The sequence below is a fragment of the Elgaria multicarinata genome, chromosome 1 (genome assembly GCF_023053635.1).
Source record: "Elgaria multicarinata webbii isolate HBS135686 ecotype San Diego chromosome 1, rElgMul1.1.pri, whole genome shotgun sequence".
In the NCBI taxonomy this organism is placed as follows: domain Eukaryota; kingdom Metazoa; phylum Chordata; class Lepidosauria; order Squamata; family Anguidae; genus Elgaria; species Elgaria multicarinata.
Window position 1 is genome coordinate 151894863 of NC_086171.1, and position 17492 is coordinate 151912354.

General features: G+C 42.0%; 1 protein-coding gene across 1 annotated transcript in view; it reads left to right on the forward strand.

Moving 5' to 3' along the window:
* The window catches only part of MOB3C (MOB kinase activator 3C), a 42149-nt gene extending 27302 nt beyond the window's left edge, over positions 1 to 14847 (forward strand). Inside the window, exon 4 of the mRNA XM_063139327.1 lies at positions 14306 to 14847. Coding sequence (XP_062995397.1) covers positions 14306 to 14335 — 30 coding nt within the window. The 3' untranslated portion in view covers positions 14336 to 14847. The remainder of the gene's footprint in view (positions 1 to 14305) is intronic.
* Positions 14848 to 17492: the final 2645 nt, after the last annotated feature.

Here is a 17492-nt window from a genome sequence, read left to right on the forward strand (position 1 = left end):
CTGGAGTGTTAGCTAGCAAAAGGATGTTCAGGCTAGGGATGGACAAAGCTGTTAAGTTTGAGACTGCTTGATTTCTCATTTTTCAAACATTACATTTGTTCCACCCCATTTCTGCATGAGTTTGCAAATTTCTTCTTTTTCTAAAAAATCAACACAAATTCATATGTATTTTCATGTCCGTTTCTCCTAATATATGCATATTTGCATGCACCTTTCCAAATATATGCATTTTTGTGCACATTTTTGCTTTGTGAACCACAGTGCAAAATTTGGAAAAGTGAATTTCTCTACCTCTCTGCGTTCTAGTTCATGTGAAAGTTCAGGAAGTGTGAATTTCATAAGTTTGCATTAAAATGTGAACCCATCAAATTTCTTACCCGTGACTAGTCTAGACAGCATTCAGAAAAATACCAAGGGTATGTATGCATGTCAGCGATGGATGGATCAGTCTATTTTTGTTCTGCACATATTAATTCATAAGTCAGTTTCATCTCATTTCTGCATTAATCTATGATTATTATTTTTTAAAAAAAATCAAAACAAAAGTATTAGCAGAAAGATTTGTATTTTGTCTTAGGGCACAATCCTATGCATGTTTAGACAGAAAAAACTGCTACAGCTCCCAACATTCCCCATCTAACATGGATGGATGGAGAATGCTGGGAATTGTAGCACTTTTTTCCATTTAAACATGTAGGGGATTGAGTCTTTAAGTAGCCATTTGGGTGTTTTAGAATGAACTCTTTCTTGTTTGAACTTTTCATCAGACAGGTCAATATTTACATTCGATTTAGGGTTTTCTGCATTTCCATTTAAGAGTCTTGTGGGACCTTAAAGACTAACATATTTATTCTGGCATAAGCTTTCATTGACTATAGCCCACCTCATTATATGTTGCATCTGATGAAGTGGGTTCTAACCTACAAAAGCCTCTGTCAGAATAAATGTATTATTCCTTAAGGTGCCACAAGTCTCTGTTGCTTTGCAGCAATAGAGCAACATGGCCACCCATCTGAATTTCTATTGGTTTCGATTAAAACTGGCAGCTTACAAATACTTGTGTTATCTTTAAAGATCTTGACTGTTGCTGTGTTTTCATTGCTAGATTTCATGGTTCACTGTGTGCACTAAAGTTAATATTCCTTATGCCCGATTTGTGAGTCACTTCTATGTTCCTTCCTCTGCTCTTCTTCCTACATGCATTTTATCCCCCATCCCATGTTCTCATTGATTAAGGATGCTTCCAGATGGGGCATTTATCATGCAATCTTTCTGCCTCATTCATGGACTTTTACAGCGGCTACAGACATCATCTTTCATTTGTAACCCTCCCATGTTCCCCCACGGCTTGTTCCATCTTCTTTTCCTACCACAGAAAATCTACTAAGGTGGGAAAGATGGAATAGATGCACAGTGCCCTTTGACTGCCAGTGCTAGGAGTCCTTCATCTTGAAGTATCTTGAATGATACTGGAATGACAGGGGTGTCCCTTGGGATTCAAGAGTGAACCTCGTTACTTGCCATACTGCTAGCCAAACTTTTAATTTGCACAGATACATGTAAATTAATGTGCCTGTTAATTTACACATGCAAATTTGCCTGGCAGGGGAGTTATGAATCAAACAGAAAATAGGCATGTTATCTTTTGAATCGGAAGGGCTGATTCAAAGGATTACAAAGGGACAGTCTGTACCCATGCAACAACAATCAACAATTATGATAGAGAGCTGAAGACCAGGATCAACAGAAGATGTCTGTCTGTATACCTGTGTTTATTTGAGCTGCAAACAGGGGTTTTATTATCTTCACTGGAGGATTACTGATCCTAGAACTGCATCAGTTCCAAGCTGTGTATTACACAGATACTGCAAGCGATATGTGTGTTATATTGTCAAGAGCCCAAGATTAATCCCCATTAAGGTTTCAATACAGGCAAACCTTAGCTGAAATCGTAGCTGAAATCTGGATCTTTCCGAGCAGAGGCTGTATGTTACGTTAAGTCAAAATTAGCCACTTCCTAAGTTAGTTGACAGAATGGGTGCACTGTTCTACACACCCAATAATAGCATTATTTTAGTTTACTGACCCTAAAAGGTAATTAAAGCCCAGGAAGCCAAAGAGGGTGAGAAAAAAATCAATAATAATCCACTTCCCTCCTTCCTCCTGCTTCCTTTAACACATAATAAGAGGAAGTTTATCCACAAACATCCTTGCAAAGTAACAATAACTCCCAGTTAGTGTTGCTGGTGAGCTGTGTTTCCGAGTGTGAATTTATACACTCCTGTCCCTTATTTTTCAACCAAGTGGTTCTTCAAAACCATTTTAATTTCTAGTCCTGGGTGTGGTAACATGCACAGGTGATTCCTGTTTCTCCCCTTGCTGCCACTTTCAAAATGACCAAGTATAGCCTAACCCATCCACCATGAAACGAGTATCATAGAAGATCCCAAACACAATAGCAAACCTACCCTCTCCCTATCATGAGTCATGATGATATCATGATGTATGCTTAGGAGCAAGGATGCTGAAATGTCCTCAACTAGCATTAGCTAAGTGCCTTGGCAGGTTCCCATTCATAAAGGTGTTGTCATGGATTGCACTAAATGCCAAGTATCATCACCAAATCAGAGCTAGTTGTTGTTAGAAGCCTCTGGTATTAGGAAGAAGCTCTGTCATGCCCAAGGATGCCTACATGAAACCAGTTCTAGGATTAATCTAAAGTAACTACCAGTCTCTGATTAGGAGCCTTGCTCCACAGAACTAAGCACTGTAATATCTTTTCCGTAAGCAATCTGCTTTTCTTATCCCTACATAACAAGCTGCAGCTGCCCAAATTCCCTCTTTTACAACACAATGGTTGTGTTGTAAAAAAAATTCCCTCTTTTACAACACAATGGTACGTGAGCCCTATTGTCCTTTGGATTTGGCATCCAATCTCTGCCTGCTTCACCCTAGTAATCATTGAAAGACTAGGACTGCACCTCTAAACAAACGTTTTAGGGAGCACACTTCATTGCACACAATGGGACTTACTTCTGAGTAAAAATGCAAAAGGTTATGCTGTAAATGTTTCCTTAAGGATTTGTCTGAATTTCTCATACTGGAGTGTTGGATATTCATTTAGAAACAGGATTAGTACACAGCCTTCTCTCCTGATTCGGGTAGGTTCCTACACCCAGTGGTGCAGAATTAGAAAAGCCATCATTGTGCAGTGAATTGTGGAATACTGATTTCTGGCAGAAAATCTCACTGTGTTTCATATGAAGTCTTTCATTTTTGAAAACTGAGCTCTCCCCCCAGCCCCAGCCTTTGTGGATGTGGAGAATACTGGATCACTATGAAACGAAACATTACTATATAAAGGACAGGTGTAACTGCAAGAGGCAGCAAGACTTCTGGAATCTGTAGTTTAACTATGACTGTGATTCCCTGTGATTCCCCCTGTATTTCCCAGGGGCTGTCTTCATGGTGCCAAGTTGGCGCTGCTCTGCCTCCAAACCACGTGGTTCTGCTGGTGCAGGGTGACAGCAAGTTATACAGATGGAGGGAGGCAGTGTGGGCTTTCTGGCGGCCATTAGGCCCGCCAGGCCCGTCCCCTCCCGTATCTTCCAGCAACCAATGGCAGGTCACCTTCCACTTGGGAACACCCTCTGGAGCAGCGCCCAAGCGAGGACAGACAGAGAATTGTTGTGCTGCCCTTGCTCAGGTAGGAAAAGTCGAAGTAAGTCCCTGACTTTTCTGCTCCTCATCTTCAACTCTTTGCCCTGGGGTGGCTCCGAATCAGCGGCTGTGTCATATAACCGATGCAGCGTGGATTCGAAGCCACCCCGGGGCAAAAACAATGTATAGACAGCCCCTTGCAGTCCACAAACAACAACAACCAAACCAAACCAAACAACAACAACCAAACACACACACAAAACACAGAGATAGTTTTTTGACCCTTTGCATAATAAAACAACAACAAATGCAACTCAGCTGTTGCTCAGAATAAGTTTGTGGAGTCTGCCACTGTGTTCCCATTTTACAGGTGGGAAAGTAAAGCTGAAGTACAGTGACTCATTCAAGCCACTACAGTGTGAGTGTTTGCTACATGACTACGCTGAGGGTTGAGACCAGGGTGGTAGCACATTATCTAATGCACCTGCTGACATTATGCCAAATTTCAGGAGAGCTTTTGATTTACATAGATCACTCCTCCCTGCATTTTACAGGCTACTGTGGGCTGTATTGAAGCACCAGATCTCTCGCTTATTCCTAATTTCCCACTTTGTGTTTGGCTGTGTAAAATGAATGGCTTAACTGTCTGGACCTAAGACTAATTGTAGAGATGTGTCTCCTAAGAAAACAAAAATTTGTTTTACTGGAGTGAAATAAATTGTTGCAAGAAGTAATAACAACAACAAAAAGCCTTGGATTATGTCTGGGAAAGACAGCAGATGCTGTGGGGATTTTTTCAGCATAATGAATGTTGCCTGAGACAGAGATGCATCACTGTTTGTGTCAAGAAGGAAAATGGAAGGAAATAACCCAGGCTCATGTGGAGGTGATGATGCCCAAAGGGTAGAGAAAAGAGTGAATAGAAGGAGATATTGGGACCTAAAGTGTGAGAGTGAAGATGGACAGAGGCCTTTGACATAGGTATGAAATATCATCAGTAGTAGCAAAATTTCCAGATCTATTTTAACTTAATCTCCCATGTTTACCGTTTCCCATAAGTGAATAACTGACCACTCTTTAGTAATTCAGGTTAAATGATCTCGGCCTATAAGCAGGCAAAAACTTTTTTGTTCCGGCAGGCCTTTGGCGAATAATCTAGGCCTCCGTCTATGTTAAGGACTTGTAAAATTGTCGTGTGTTTTAAATGTTTAATGTTTTAATATTGTAATATATTTATTTATTTATTAACTTTTCATAGGTTTTTAAAAAGTATATGTTTTAAATTTTGTAAGGCCGCCTTGAGGCCCAGTATTGGGCAAAAGGTGGGATACTACTACTACTACTACTACTACTACTAATAATAATAATAATAATAATAATAATAATATACCATTTTATCTATTGCCATTTGTGGAAAGGCAATAGATAAATATTCATACATGCATAAATGCAGAATGCCTGAATTTGAACCCGCAGTCTTTTCAATGCTGGCATTTATCCCCTAGTGTTACTACCCTGGTGTGTCATTCTTTTGGCAGTTTGTAGAATCATGGGGCAGCTTTGGGCATCATAAGATGAAGGTAGAGAAGATACATGAATTACTTGCACCTACTTTATAGTTCCAGTTTAACATCCTAAATGGCAATAGGCACATCTCTCTTCTGCAAGACATTCAGAAGGGCCCTCACGTCAGGCTACCCCAGCGCAAGGACTTCTTACACCCCAGGGACAAGACTTTAAGTCTAGCGGTAACAATAAGATAATAATTTTTAGTTATATCTTGCTTTTCTGCTAAATGGACGCAAATAACCCTAATCTTATCTTTAGAGTGTTCCATTTTGAAGGGAAGGGCAGGTAACCAAAGCAAACACAGCCAGCCAGCAGAACAAAATAAAATGTAATCATATTAATTGAAATTTCCCAGCTGTGGAGAAAGCCGCCCACCTCTCCTGTGGTGTGGACCAGGCTGGAAAATGACTCCTTTTACTTTTTTGACTTGATGCTGCTCAGATTCACTCAATTCAACCTTGAATGAATTCAACTCAATTCATTCAGATGGGGTGAATGAGAAGCCCAAGACCTACAGGTTTAATTACCTGGGAGGGAGAGGCACTTTTAGCAAACCCTCTGGAGTCACCACTGAGGCACATTCCATCCATGCTTTTATCTCCCATTTAATCAAGCTTGAGAAATGGGACACATTGTCTGGAGAATGGAAGGCAGAATCAACCCCAGGTTCCAATTTTAAACCTTAATTTGGATGGAAGGTTTAATTAAAAGGGATTTGAACAAAATAAAATAAGAAATTTATGCTCGCCAACAGTTCAGGCAAATACGACTTTACAAGTTGTAGAGATTTCTGGCTGATAGTCTCACAAGGGGAACACTTTGTATATGACAGGAGAGAACTCATGGAATGGTGATGCTAGCTTATTGGAGTTTGATAAGGGGGATTCCTTTAAGGTAGATTTCTGCAGTGAGCAGGGGATTGGACTTGATGGCCTTGTAGGCCCCTTCTAACTCTACTATTCTATGATTCTTAAAGACACAGGTGCTTTTTGGACAGCCAGTTTTCACACCAACATAAGCTTGAATCCCAAAGGCCAAGATAGATAAGTAGGTCTTAAGAATTCCTTACAAAATAAATTCCTTATTCCTGAAGGGTACTTAGTCCCAGGCTGTAAGAAAAGCAGTTTCGTAACTGGGGAATAGCTTTCTTTGTGCGCCTACTGTCATTGCAAGGCACGTGACAGGAGAGCTGTTCTCTAAGAAATATTAAACCATTTAGGGCTTGGAGTGAGGGACCTGTGTCCCATAGGCTATCAATAGCCCTCATCCTGATTTCATATGGTGTGGCCCAGAAAGATAGAGAGAGATTCAACCTCCACCCAGGTCTGGCTATGCCCACTTGTGGCCCCCTGATGATTTCCCCCCCAGGGGTTAATTGCCCTTCCTAGGAAAAACATTAGAACCATACTCTACATACATGGAATGGTATGGATCTGTGGAGGATTGTACTGCATCCCCTTCTGGGTATCAATGGGCCCCGTGACAGTTGGAAATGTTCTTCACTTTGGAATCAACTTGAAGTGTGGCTTACTTTGACTGACATTGCATCTGTAGGTGAAAAGCCTCCCTCTTTAAAACAAACTGTCAAAAAATTCACACAGAGCAAAATGAACGAATACAAGGCAAGAGATGAATTGGCAGCACCAAAGTAGCTAAGTCGGTAAACAGCATAAGCATCATTGAACAACGTAGTTGCCTCAGCACAAACCTGTTCCTTCTGCTACAGAGATTTTGGTTTCTCACACTCACACATAGTCTCACCCAAACATGAGTGGGAGATGAATGCTTAAATCTGTGGGTGGAAAGAGCGAGGGGGTCAGTGCTTCTGTTATTTTAACAGAAGCGTTGAACACTTTGATTGGAAAAGCAGAAACCCTTTCTCTATTCCTCAAGCTGATACAATCTGATGTTTTGATTTATCTTATTTTTCATAATTCAAGGATGTTTATAAAAAAATTTGAATGTTACATAAAGCAGCTTTAATTTAACTTAAGAATAACCCCACTGGCTACAATAAGACTAGTACAGATTAAATGTGTTCAAGGTTCTACCCTTATTAATCACGCAGTCTGCCTTGTAACTTCCCTGAACATCCCAACAACAAGCCATGGGTTCTCAAGTTGGCGTTCAAGAAAAATAAAGCACACTGCATGGTTAACAAGCCACCCTGCAGAAAATGTGCTGCGTTCTGACAACACAATAACCCACCCTTGGAAAACATGTTGTGTTCAGACAAGACATTAACTCACCCTGCAGAAAACACAGTTTAGACGATAACCCACACTGGGTGAGTTAGTGTATTGTATGAACTCAGTCATGGTCTTCTCCAGCTTCTCATACTTCTGCTGCCAGAGTTTAAGTCTTTGTCCTCAAACTGAACCCTTCTTTTAAAAAAACATTTCTAATGCTATAGTTTGGGGGCAAATGACCAGATCAGTTTATGTGTGGTTGGCTGTCTTTCCCTCTCCCCACCACGGCTTTTCTGACAATTCATAGATCAGCTGAATCATTTTTTTAAAATCCCAATTACTTTAAGGCTTAATTTTGCTCACCAGCACTGAGCAAAATGGCAGCATATGTGTATGGTCTATAGGAATACAATCTCCCTCTCTAGGCTTCCTGTTCAGTCGAGTGCTGGTCTGGAGTGTTTGTACTGTGTGTTGGGTACTCGAGACAGATTAGGGATTCTGCTGGTGTACCGTCCACCCCGCTGCCCAACAGTCTCCCTGCCTGAGCTGACGGAGGTTGTCTCGGACCTGGTGTTGAGGACCCCCAGGATGGTGGTTCTGGGGGATCTCAACTTCCATGCCGAGGCTGCTGTATCCGGAGCGGCTCAGGACTTCATGGCTGCCATGACAACCATGGGGCTGTCTCAACATGTCATCGGCCCAACACATGCAAAGGGACACACACTTGATCTGGTTTTCTCGACTGGACAGGAGGATGGTGATCTGGAAGTGGGGGAACTAACATCTACCCCCTTGTCATGGTCGGATCACTTCCTACTGAGGTTTAGACTCTCGGCGGCCTTTCCCCTCTGCAAGGGTGGGGGGCCTATTAAAATGGTCCGCCCCCGGAGGCTAATGGACTCCGATGGATTCCAGAGGGCTCTGGGGGATTTTCCTGCTGATATGGCCGGTGCTCCTGTCGAAGCCCAGCTCGCTCTGTGGAATGCAGAGATGACTCGGGCGGTTGACACGATCGCGCCCAAGCGTCCTCTCCCTCTGAGCAGAGCCCGGTCAGCTCCTTGGTATACATCTGAGCTGAGGGCGATGAAGCAAGAGGGGAGCCGGCTAGAACGCAGGTGGAGGAAAACTCGTGCTGGGTCTGATCGAACACGGGCTAGAGCTCACTATCGAGCCTACTCTGTGGCGGTGAGGGTGGCAAAGAGGCAGTTCTTTTCCACCAGCATTGCGTCTTCTCGGTGTCGTCCGGCGGAGCTTTTCCGAGTGGTTCGTGGCCTGTTACACTCTGGGCCAGGGCGTGAGATAGTTGAACCCTCGGTAGCACGCTGTGACGAGTTTGCACGGCACTTTGAAGATAAAGTCGCTCAGATTCGTCATGAATTGGACACCACACTTAATGCAGCACCACTAGTAGAGGCGTTCAGAGCGCCGTCCGGCTCAGTTTTATTGGATGAGTTTCAGTTATTGAGGCCCGAGGATGTGGACAAGGTGCTTGGCCAAGTCCGGTCGACCACCTGTGTGCTTGACCCTTGCCCCTCGTGGCTCATTACATCAAATAAGGAGGGGATCGCCGGCTGGGTCCAGGAGGTTGTAAATGCCTCCTTGAGAGAGGGAGTGGTGCCGGCCTCTTTAAAAGAGGCGGTAATTAGACCACTCCTGAAGAAGCCTAATCTGGACCCGGAAGATGTTAACAACTACAGGCCGGTGGCTAATATCCCTTTCCTGGGCAAGGTGCTTGAGCGGGTGGTTGCAGGACAACTCCAGGCACTCTTGAATGAAACGGATTATCTAGATCCATTTCAATCGGGTTTCAGGCCTGGTTTTGGAACGGAAACTGCCTTGGTCGCCCTGTGGGATGACCTCTGTCGGGAGAGAGACAGGGGGAGTGCGACCCTGTTGGTTCTCCTGGACCTCTCAGCGGCCTTCGATACCATCGACCATGGTATCCTTCTGGATAGGTTGTCTGAACTGGGAGTTGGAGGTACTGCGTTGCAGTGGTTCCGCTCCTACTTGGATGGCCGATTCCAGAAGGTGGTGCTGGGGGATTATTGCTCTGTGCCGTGGCTCCTAAGCCATGGGGTTCCGCAGGGCTCTATTTTATCCCCTATGCTGTTTAACATATACATGAAGCCGCTGGGGGAGGTTATCCGGAGATGTGGACTGAGGTGTCATCAATATGCGGATGACACGCAGCTCTACCTTTCCTTTTCATCAAACCCAGGTGAGGCAGTGACTGTTCTGAACCAGTGCCTGGGCACGGTAATGGACTGGATGAGGGCTAACAAACTGAGACTCAATCCAGACAAGACGGAGGTACTGTTAGCGGGTGGTTCATTTGTCCGGCGAGGTGATGTTTGCCCTGTCCTGGACGGGGTTGCACTCTCCCTAAAGGATCGGGTCCGTAGTTTGGGGGTGCTCTTCGATCCAGAACTGTCACTTGAGGCACAGGTGAACTCAGTGGCAAAGAGCACCTTTTATCAGCTTAGGCTGATATACCAACTGCGCCCTTATCTGGACAGTGATAGCCTAGCTACAGTTATCCATGCTCTGATAACCTCTCGTTTGGATTACTGCAATGCGTTATACGTGGGGCTGCCTTTGAAAACGGTCCGGAAGCTTCAGCTGGTACAAAACAGGGCAGCCCGTTTACTAACAGGGACTGGCTGGTGAGATCATATTACGCCAGTCCTTTTACAACTTCATTGGCTGCCAGTCCAGGTCCGGGCCCGATTCAAAGTGCTGGTATTGACATTTAAAGCCCTAAACGGTTTGGGGCCAGGTTATTTGAAGGAACGCCTCCTCCCATATGTACCTACCCGGACCTTAAGATCATCTACAGGGGCCCTTCTCCGTGAGCCCCTGCCAAAGGAAGTGAGGCAGGTGGCTACTAGGAGGAGGGCTTTCTCCGCTGTGGCACCCCGGTTGTGGAATGAGCTCCCCAGAGAGGTCCGCCTGGCGCCTACACTGTACTCCTTTCGTCGCCAGCTGAAGACCTTTTTATTCACTCAGTATTTTAACACTTAATTTTAACTTAAATTTAAATTATACTGTTTTAACTCTGTATTTTAACCTTATATCAATTTTGCTGCGTGGTTTTATCCTGGTTGTGCTTTTTATATTGTATTTTGTATTTGTATTTTTAACTTGTTGGTTGTTTTATGATGATTTTAATTTTTGTGAACCGCCCAGAGAGCTTCGGCTATTGGGCGGTATAAAAATGTAATAAATAAATAAATAAATAAATAAATATGGAAAGCAGTTCAGATAACTAGTTTGGTAGGAGCATGGATCTCCATAAGCAGCAATGACTGTGGCTAACTGAGTCAGCCTAAACAACTTATTGTTAACTTTATCAGCCAGAGATATAATGCTACACATTCTTATTTCAGCACAATTAATTAAAGGCCTCCATGTTGGTCATAGAGAACATGCAGAGGCAAAGTAGTCAGTGTTGACAATACTGGGCCAGATGGACCCAAGATCTCACTCGGTACAAGGCAGCGTCAGATGTTCCTCTGCTACCATAAATCATTCATCGTGGTGTCTCCAATACTTTTTGATTTGTTTAGGTTAGATTCTTATGACTCCTTTTCATGGTGATTCAGATGATAGGCTTCATTGTGCAAGCTTCCCTCTCCATAATGTATACTCTTTCAGATGGTTTGACTCACATGAACTGGCTCTCCCCATGATAAGTCACCTGTAATGGAAGGTTCCCCATTTGTTTCACAATCTTATATGCATAAAACATATGACTATGTGAATTCATTCTGAGGAGCACATTGTATGCCATTCCCCAACTAAATACCTTTTCTTATTAACACAGTGATATTTGATGAGATGTTGATTTTATACACATACCCTACATAAATTGTGCATTTCACTTTTTTGCTACCAATGCCTTTTTTGTAATAGTAAAAGAAAACAGAGAAATTGGATTTTAGACACAACACCACAAACCTTTGTGGATATCAGCTTCTCTTGACCCTTTTGGTTATCACCAAGGCAACTCCAAGAGGCATTGAAGTTCTGTCCTATTTTTGCTGCTCATGTCTCACTTCAGCATCTTATTTCTTTCAGCATCTTATTTCTTTCAAACCTTTAGGCTGTTTTAAGCTGTAATCGATTCAGAAATGTAAGGTTGTCTGCCAAGAAAAGAAAAATCACTGGCATTGTCTCAAATTTCCTTGTGAAATGATTAGGATTATCTTTAAGAAATTAAGAATAACATTTTCCATAGTTTGGGGCTAGATCTTTATGTGCTACATTTTGCAAGCATCTATCAGATCAAATTGATTTTAATCAGTCCCAGGCAGTCCCTGGTTCAGATCTCACCTCAGCCATGAATGTATTTAGGCAGCTGGAGGCAAGCTACTTCTTCTCGGGCTTCCCATCTGCAGTGTTAGGATAAAAATACTGGCATGGATCCATTATTTTCTCCCTTTTCGGACAGAAAGAGATCTTCTATCAACAGAATGAGCCCTTCCATCAAATGAAGGCTCCTTCCATTAGAGGAAGGGGAACTTTGGATCTAACCCACTGCCTTACTTAACTGGTGTGTGTGTGTGTGTCTGTGTGTCTGTGTCTGGCGACACTTCGGCCACTTATTCCTTAAAACCCCCACAGCATCGCAACTGCAGGGTGGGAACAGTTAATCTTCATGGCAGGAGGGAGTGTGGACTTTCTGGTGGCCATTCGGCTCATAGAGCATGCCCTTCTGCCCTCTGCCTTCCTGCACTCCAAGCAACCTAACATTGGCCTCAATCCACCCGCAGAACACTCCCAGCCTCAACCCGAATCGAGGTCACCACTGACAGATGGTGGAACTATGGTGGTGACCTTGGAGCAGAGGAAAAAGTTGCAATAAGTCAGTGACTTTTTAAACCTGCAGTTTTGGGGGAAATCCCTGTGGTGTCTGCAAGTTGGCTGCTGCATCATATAAACAATGCAGCACCACTGCACAGCCACCGCAGGGTAAATTGGGCATGTAGATAGCCCCAACATTGTTTTAATATCTGTTAAGAAATGTATCAGAAGTGCTTTGAGCACTCAAAATCCACTTTATTGATGCAAAATATTATTTCACATTGTATGATATATACATGACAAGATGAAAACATATTGAAGAACTAGATTTTGAAAGCAGCCAAAACTTCCTTTTATTCTTTTTAACTATAAGGTTAGTTTGAATGTTAAGTCCAAATTGTAACAGAGATTATCTAGAAAAGGTTTCTCTCTCCACTCCCAAATCCTGCATAGTAAATGTCAATGATATTAACATGTTGATTTGTAACCTTTTCAATATTTTTATGAGACTGCTATAAAAGCTGCTAAATTCAGCATTTATCAAAAAGCTCGGAGTCTGCTAGTAGTTGACTCATTTTAATGCAACAGTTGCTCATGGGTAGGTGTAAGCAATTAATCATGGCTGTGATCATGCCACAAATCACAGAATATCATATACACTGCAGAATTATATAGTTTCATGCAGCATTCATTTTTGTTTAAAAGCAAGTTTCTAGTCTTTGTATTTGCATAGAAATCTGAAACCATATGGGCATTTTTTGTTTAAAGCTCAGAAGGAACAGGATTCTTTGACAGGCAATGGTCCCAGTCCCATTTCATAACTCACTACGTATATTTCCAGCTGAATGGAGCAAATGACTTAAAGGAAAAACAGACCTATTTAGCAAACACAGGTCTTATTGTTTACCCATGTAGTGGCCCCCATTTTCCCACTGCTTCTCAACTCAAATCCTGAATTCCATTGGTTACATACCATCATGTATGATTTTTTTCTAGTGCTTTTTCTATATGCATCCATTAGTCATGTGAACAGGAGACCCTTTGTGATTAAAGTTGTCGTGTATTTATCTTTTTTGTGGACTGCTCACATTTTGGGATCTCTGCTCCTAATACATAGGAAACATATTAGAGACAAAGTTTGACCATATTTGGAGTGGGTGGGAGCATAATTCTCTCTCCAAGCAAATTTCAATCCATTGTTACAGTTTCAGAAATATGTGCTGAAGGGGCAAAAAAAGAAAAATGTGGGAGGCGGGGCTTCTGCAGGCAGCAAAGTGTGCCAGCAGATATGCTGTCCAAAGATACCCTTAAAAGCCTGAACTTAAAACGTTTTGGGGGGTCGGTGGGTAGAAATAAAACTCACTAACCCTGTTCAGATGACACACTAAGCCACGGTGGTTAAGTGCTTTGAGCTAAACATTATGGCTTAGTGTGTTGTGTGAACCATTCCTAACCATAGTGGCTACATAACTATGATTTAAACACGCTCACTAACCATTTGTTGCAAAAGGGTTAGTGGCCTAACCATGGCTTAGCATGTTGTCTGAACAGGCCCAATGCTTTGTAGCCTTAATGACTGGAAGGTGGTATTTAAAAAAATCAGTGTCCCCCGCCCCAATTACTGGGAAAGCTGCAATTGCTGTGTAGAATGAGGAAATATAGGGAAGGATCCAGCAGTATGCCTTTAGGAAACCCATTGCGCTACCAAGTGCTATAGACACGCAAGGCTGGTCTCTGCTAACGCAACATCAATACTGCTAGTGATAGTGCACCATTGGATCTTTCTCTGTAGCTGCAATTATGAGTTAGTAAACTATTTTTTTACTTTTGTATTTAATATCTGCAAAAAATAAACATTGATTAGATACCCAGGATTATGACATGTAGCAAAGGGTTGCTTGTTTCCCTCCCCATTTTGCATCACTGATGGGGTGAGTAGCTGGACTATCTATAATTTGTCAATACTACGAGAGATTCAAAGTAGTTTGTGCACCAAGTGGAATCATAGGGCTGTTTCCTAAAGGTTATGTTGACCCAGATACTCCAAAATAAAATTTCTTTTCCCCGTCTCCCCTTTCTTGCAGAAGGAAATGACGGAAAGGATTTGCCATTGAAGGCTTTTGGTCAGCATTGCAGAATTGTCATTTACATGGACAAACTTTTCTGATGAAGGACTACATGATGTTCCAATGGACTACTGCCAGGAATGTGAGGAACTTCCTGTTCTAGGGGCTAAATCTCAAAATTATTGATACATTTTGAAATAGTTTGTATGGTCTCCATGAGCTTTATTTTCCTGTCTCTCACCCCACCCCACCCCAGTGGCTGTAGGTATATATACCCTTCTGTTTTCATTTCATCCTCCTGAGGCCTACCTCAGGCCAATTGCCTCGTATATGAAAGATGGACGGAAGAGGAAATAACCTGAGAATTTCTCCACAGAGGCCAGAAGATAAATGATGAAAGTAATCCTAACAGAAGGATACCATCACCCCTTTAGTCTGTCAAAGAACAAAAGATCCACCAGTAACACTGCCTTATACTGCATGGGGGGAAATGGTTGATCGTCCCTGCACAGCTTCAGAAGAGTTGAAAGACAGCAGAAAGTGGCTTCATCGGGAGAGACAGAGATGATGAGAAGATACCAGACTATGGGATTAGACTCTAGATACTAGACTACTTGATCAGAAGAAGATTTTTTTGCCAATAAGTCACAAGTAATAGAAAATAATAGAAGAAATAACAGAACTAGGAGGTTGGTCCTCGGTCCTGCTTTCCCTCAACCTGCAAGGCTTCTGCTCAACATGTATCCTTCTCTGCTGGCAAATGTGCCAAAAACAGAGCAGATGCTTTCATGTAAGAGCAAATAGCTGCAGGTTAATCATGTCAGTGAGCCAAGCCATGTTCTACTGTAGGGGAAACACTATTATAGGGGAGATACAAGTCCACTCGTACTGATATCAAGGCTAGGAGTGTAATCAGCACCACAAAACAACTGACCATTTCTTAATGGAATGCAGTTATGGATTGTGAAACAAGGAGATCTTTTGCTTTGGTGGTCTTTGTAATTTTAGCTACCAGCCATGAAAGTTCCATTATAGAAAATACGAACAGCCTTAGACAGTCATATCAAAGGAACATTTGTTATCCAGTACTGTCTATCCTGGCTGGTGGTGAGTCCCCAGAATTTCACTCACAAAGGTTTTCCTAGCCCAGCTATCTAAGAAGCATGGAGATGCTGAGGGTTGTATCTGGGATCTTCTACATTCAAAAGTACCACTGAGCCATGACTTCCTTCCCATATTTCTCAGTAATTATTTTCCCATTGGCTGTTAAATGCTACACTTTTCTTTTTATAAGAGATGTAGTGATTTTTCTTTCTTAAAAAAATTATCTGAGCCACATACATGGATACGTTTTACTAGTTTATTTAGTCAAGGTTTTATACTGTCTACATCAATATTTATATCTTGTGTTGACTTTCTTTTTCTGCCTATGAAATTTAAATATTAAAATTGCACAGAATTTGGAACTGACAGCATTTATTTGTGACACAAAAAACTCATAGATTAAAATAATTTCTGCAAAAAAGTAATAGTAAAGTGTTAGGTATTCTCATTCATTGTTCTTTGGGATTTTTTTCCTGCTTGGATTTGTCTCCACAGCTTTACCACCAAAGGAGCAGCAACACATTTTTTTCTTATTTTTTTACTGCATGTGATCCAGAGCATTTTAGCCCCTGTCATTCAGTGGCAATGTTGGGGTGCTCAAAAAAACAGTTGAGCCAAAGGGCATCTCTACATTGCAAAAAATCCCCACATCCTTACTAGGCTTTCTTTTTCTCGGGTCTTTCTGTGTTCACTGTGGGTCCTTTAGATGGTGAGCACATGATTGTGTATTGAAAAATTCCCCACTGGGCAATGCTTTTCTGTTAAATGAAACAGTGCCATGTAGTGGCAGAATTATAATGCCACGGAAACTTTACATGCTGGGGAAATCCCAGAATAATTTAAATACTGCATTATCTCTGTGTGTTTTTTAAAAAAGCATGGGAGACCTCATGGAGGTTGATGGCATCATGTAAAGGACCAGCAAACTTCTGTGAGTGACCAATCATGAGCGTGCAATAAATCACTTATATAGAGAAGCTCTAAATTCACATAACAAGACCAAATTGGTTTAGGGCACAATCCTATGGATGTTTAGACAGGTTTTTGTTTGTCCTGTCTAAACATACATAGGATTAAACCCTTACTGAGAATGTTGAATTTCACATATTTATTCAATCCAAATTTCTTATATCATCCTTCAACACATCCTTCACCCTCTGTTGCTCTCTGTATGGGGACACTGAACTTTGATTCTCAATATGCTGCCCAAAATTGGTTCAGCATGGTCTGGGCTTTTCTTGATGATGTCCTTTATCAACCAGTTAAAGAAACCAAAAGGCGCAATCTTATGCAGGTTGGGGAATGTTGGAAGTTGGAGAACTTTTTTCTATCTAAACTTGTTTAGGATTGTGCATGTGTTTTATATTATATCAATCAAATCTACATATATTTTCATATGAATAAAACAGTGTTTGGTAAGGCATATATTGTATGTAGATTATGCATCTCTGTGTTGCTTCAGGCCTCATCTCAGAAGAGGTGTTTCCTCCTGTGTGAGAGAAGGCAGAATGCCTCTTCTAAGATCCCTGTTCTAAGATATGCTGCCTGCCATCTGAGGTTTTAGAAGTATTTGTATATCTTTTAATGTGGTACCCCATTAATTGGGGTACCTTTTTAGGGAACCTAGAGATTTGTCAACTGATTAATCTATTCAATTCATCAGTTGAAACCTCTTTTTGATCGTCTAAGAAATCCCCCTCCAATTCATCAGGCAGCACATACCAATTAATCAGCTCACTGATGCAGCTTTAATTTCCCATGGCTGCACTCCTATATACACTTACCTGAGAGTAAGTCCAGTTGAACTCAGTGGTCTAGTTTGCATGACACGACAGCCCGCAATGTCTTAATTTACCTCAAACCACCCCTGCCACCTGGGTTCAAATGACACAACAAACAACACAACCGCCCCGTGGGTAAATTAAGCTATGGTTGGCTGTCATGTAATATGAACCAGGTAAGAGTGACTTACTTCTCAGCCAACATGCTTAGGACTCCCCAAACAGATTAAAGGCAAGGACTCTTTATAATTTGACCTTTAAATCTACTGGGTCTTATATATGAACTCCAATGGACTGAAGATGGTTTTGCACAGGAAGCG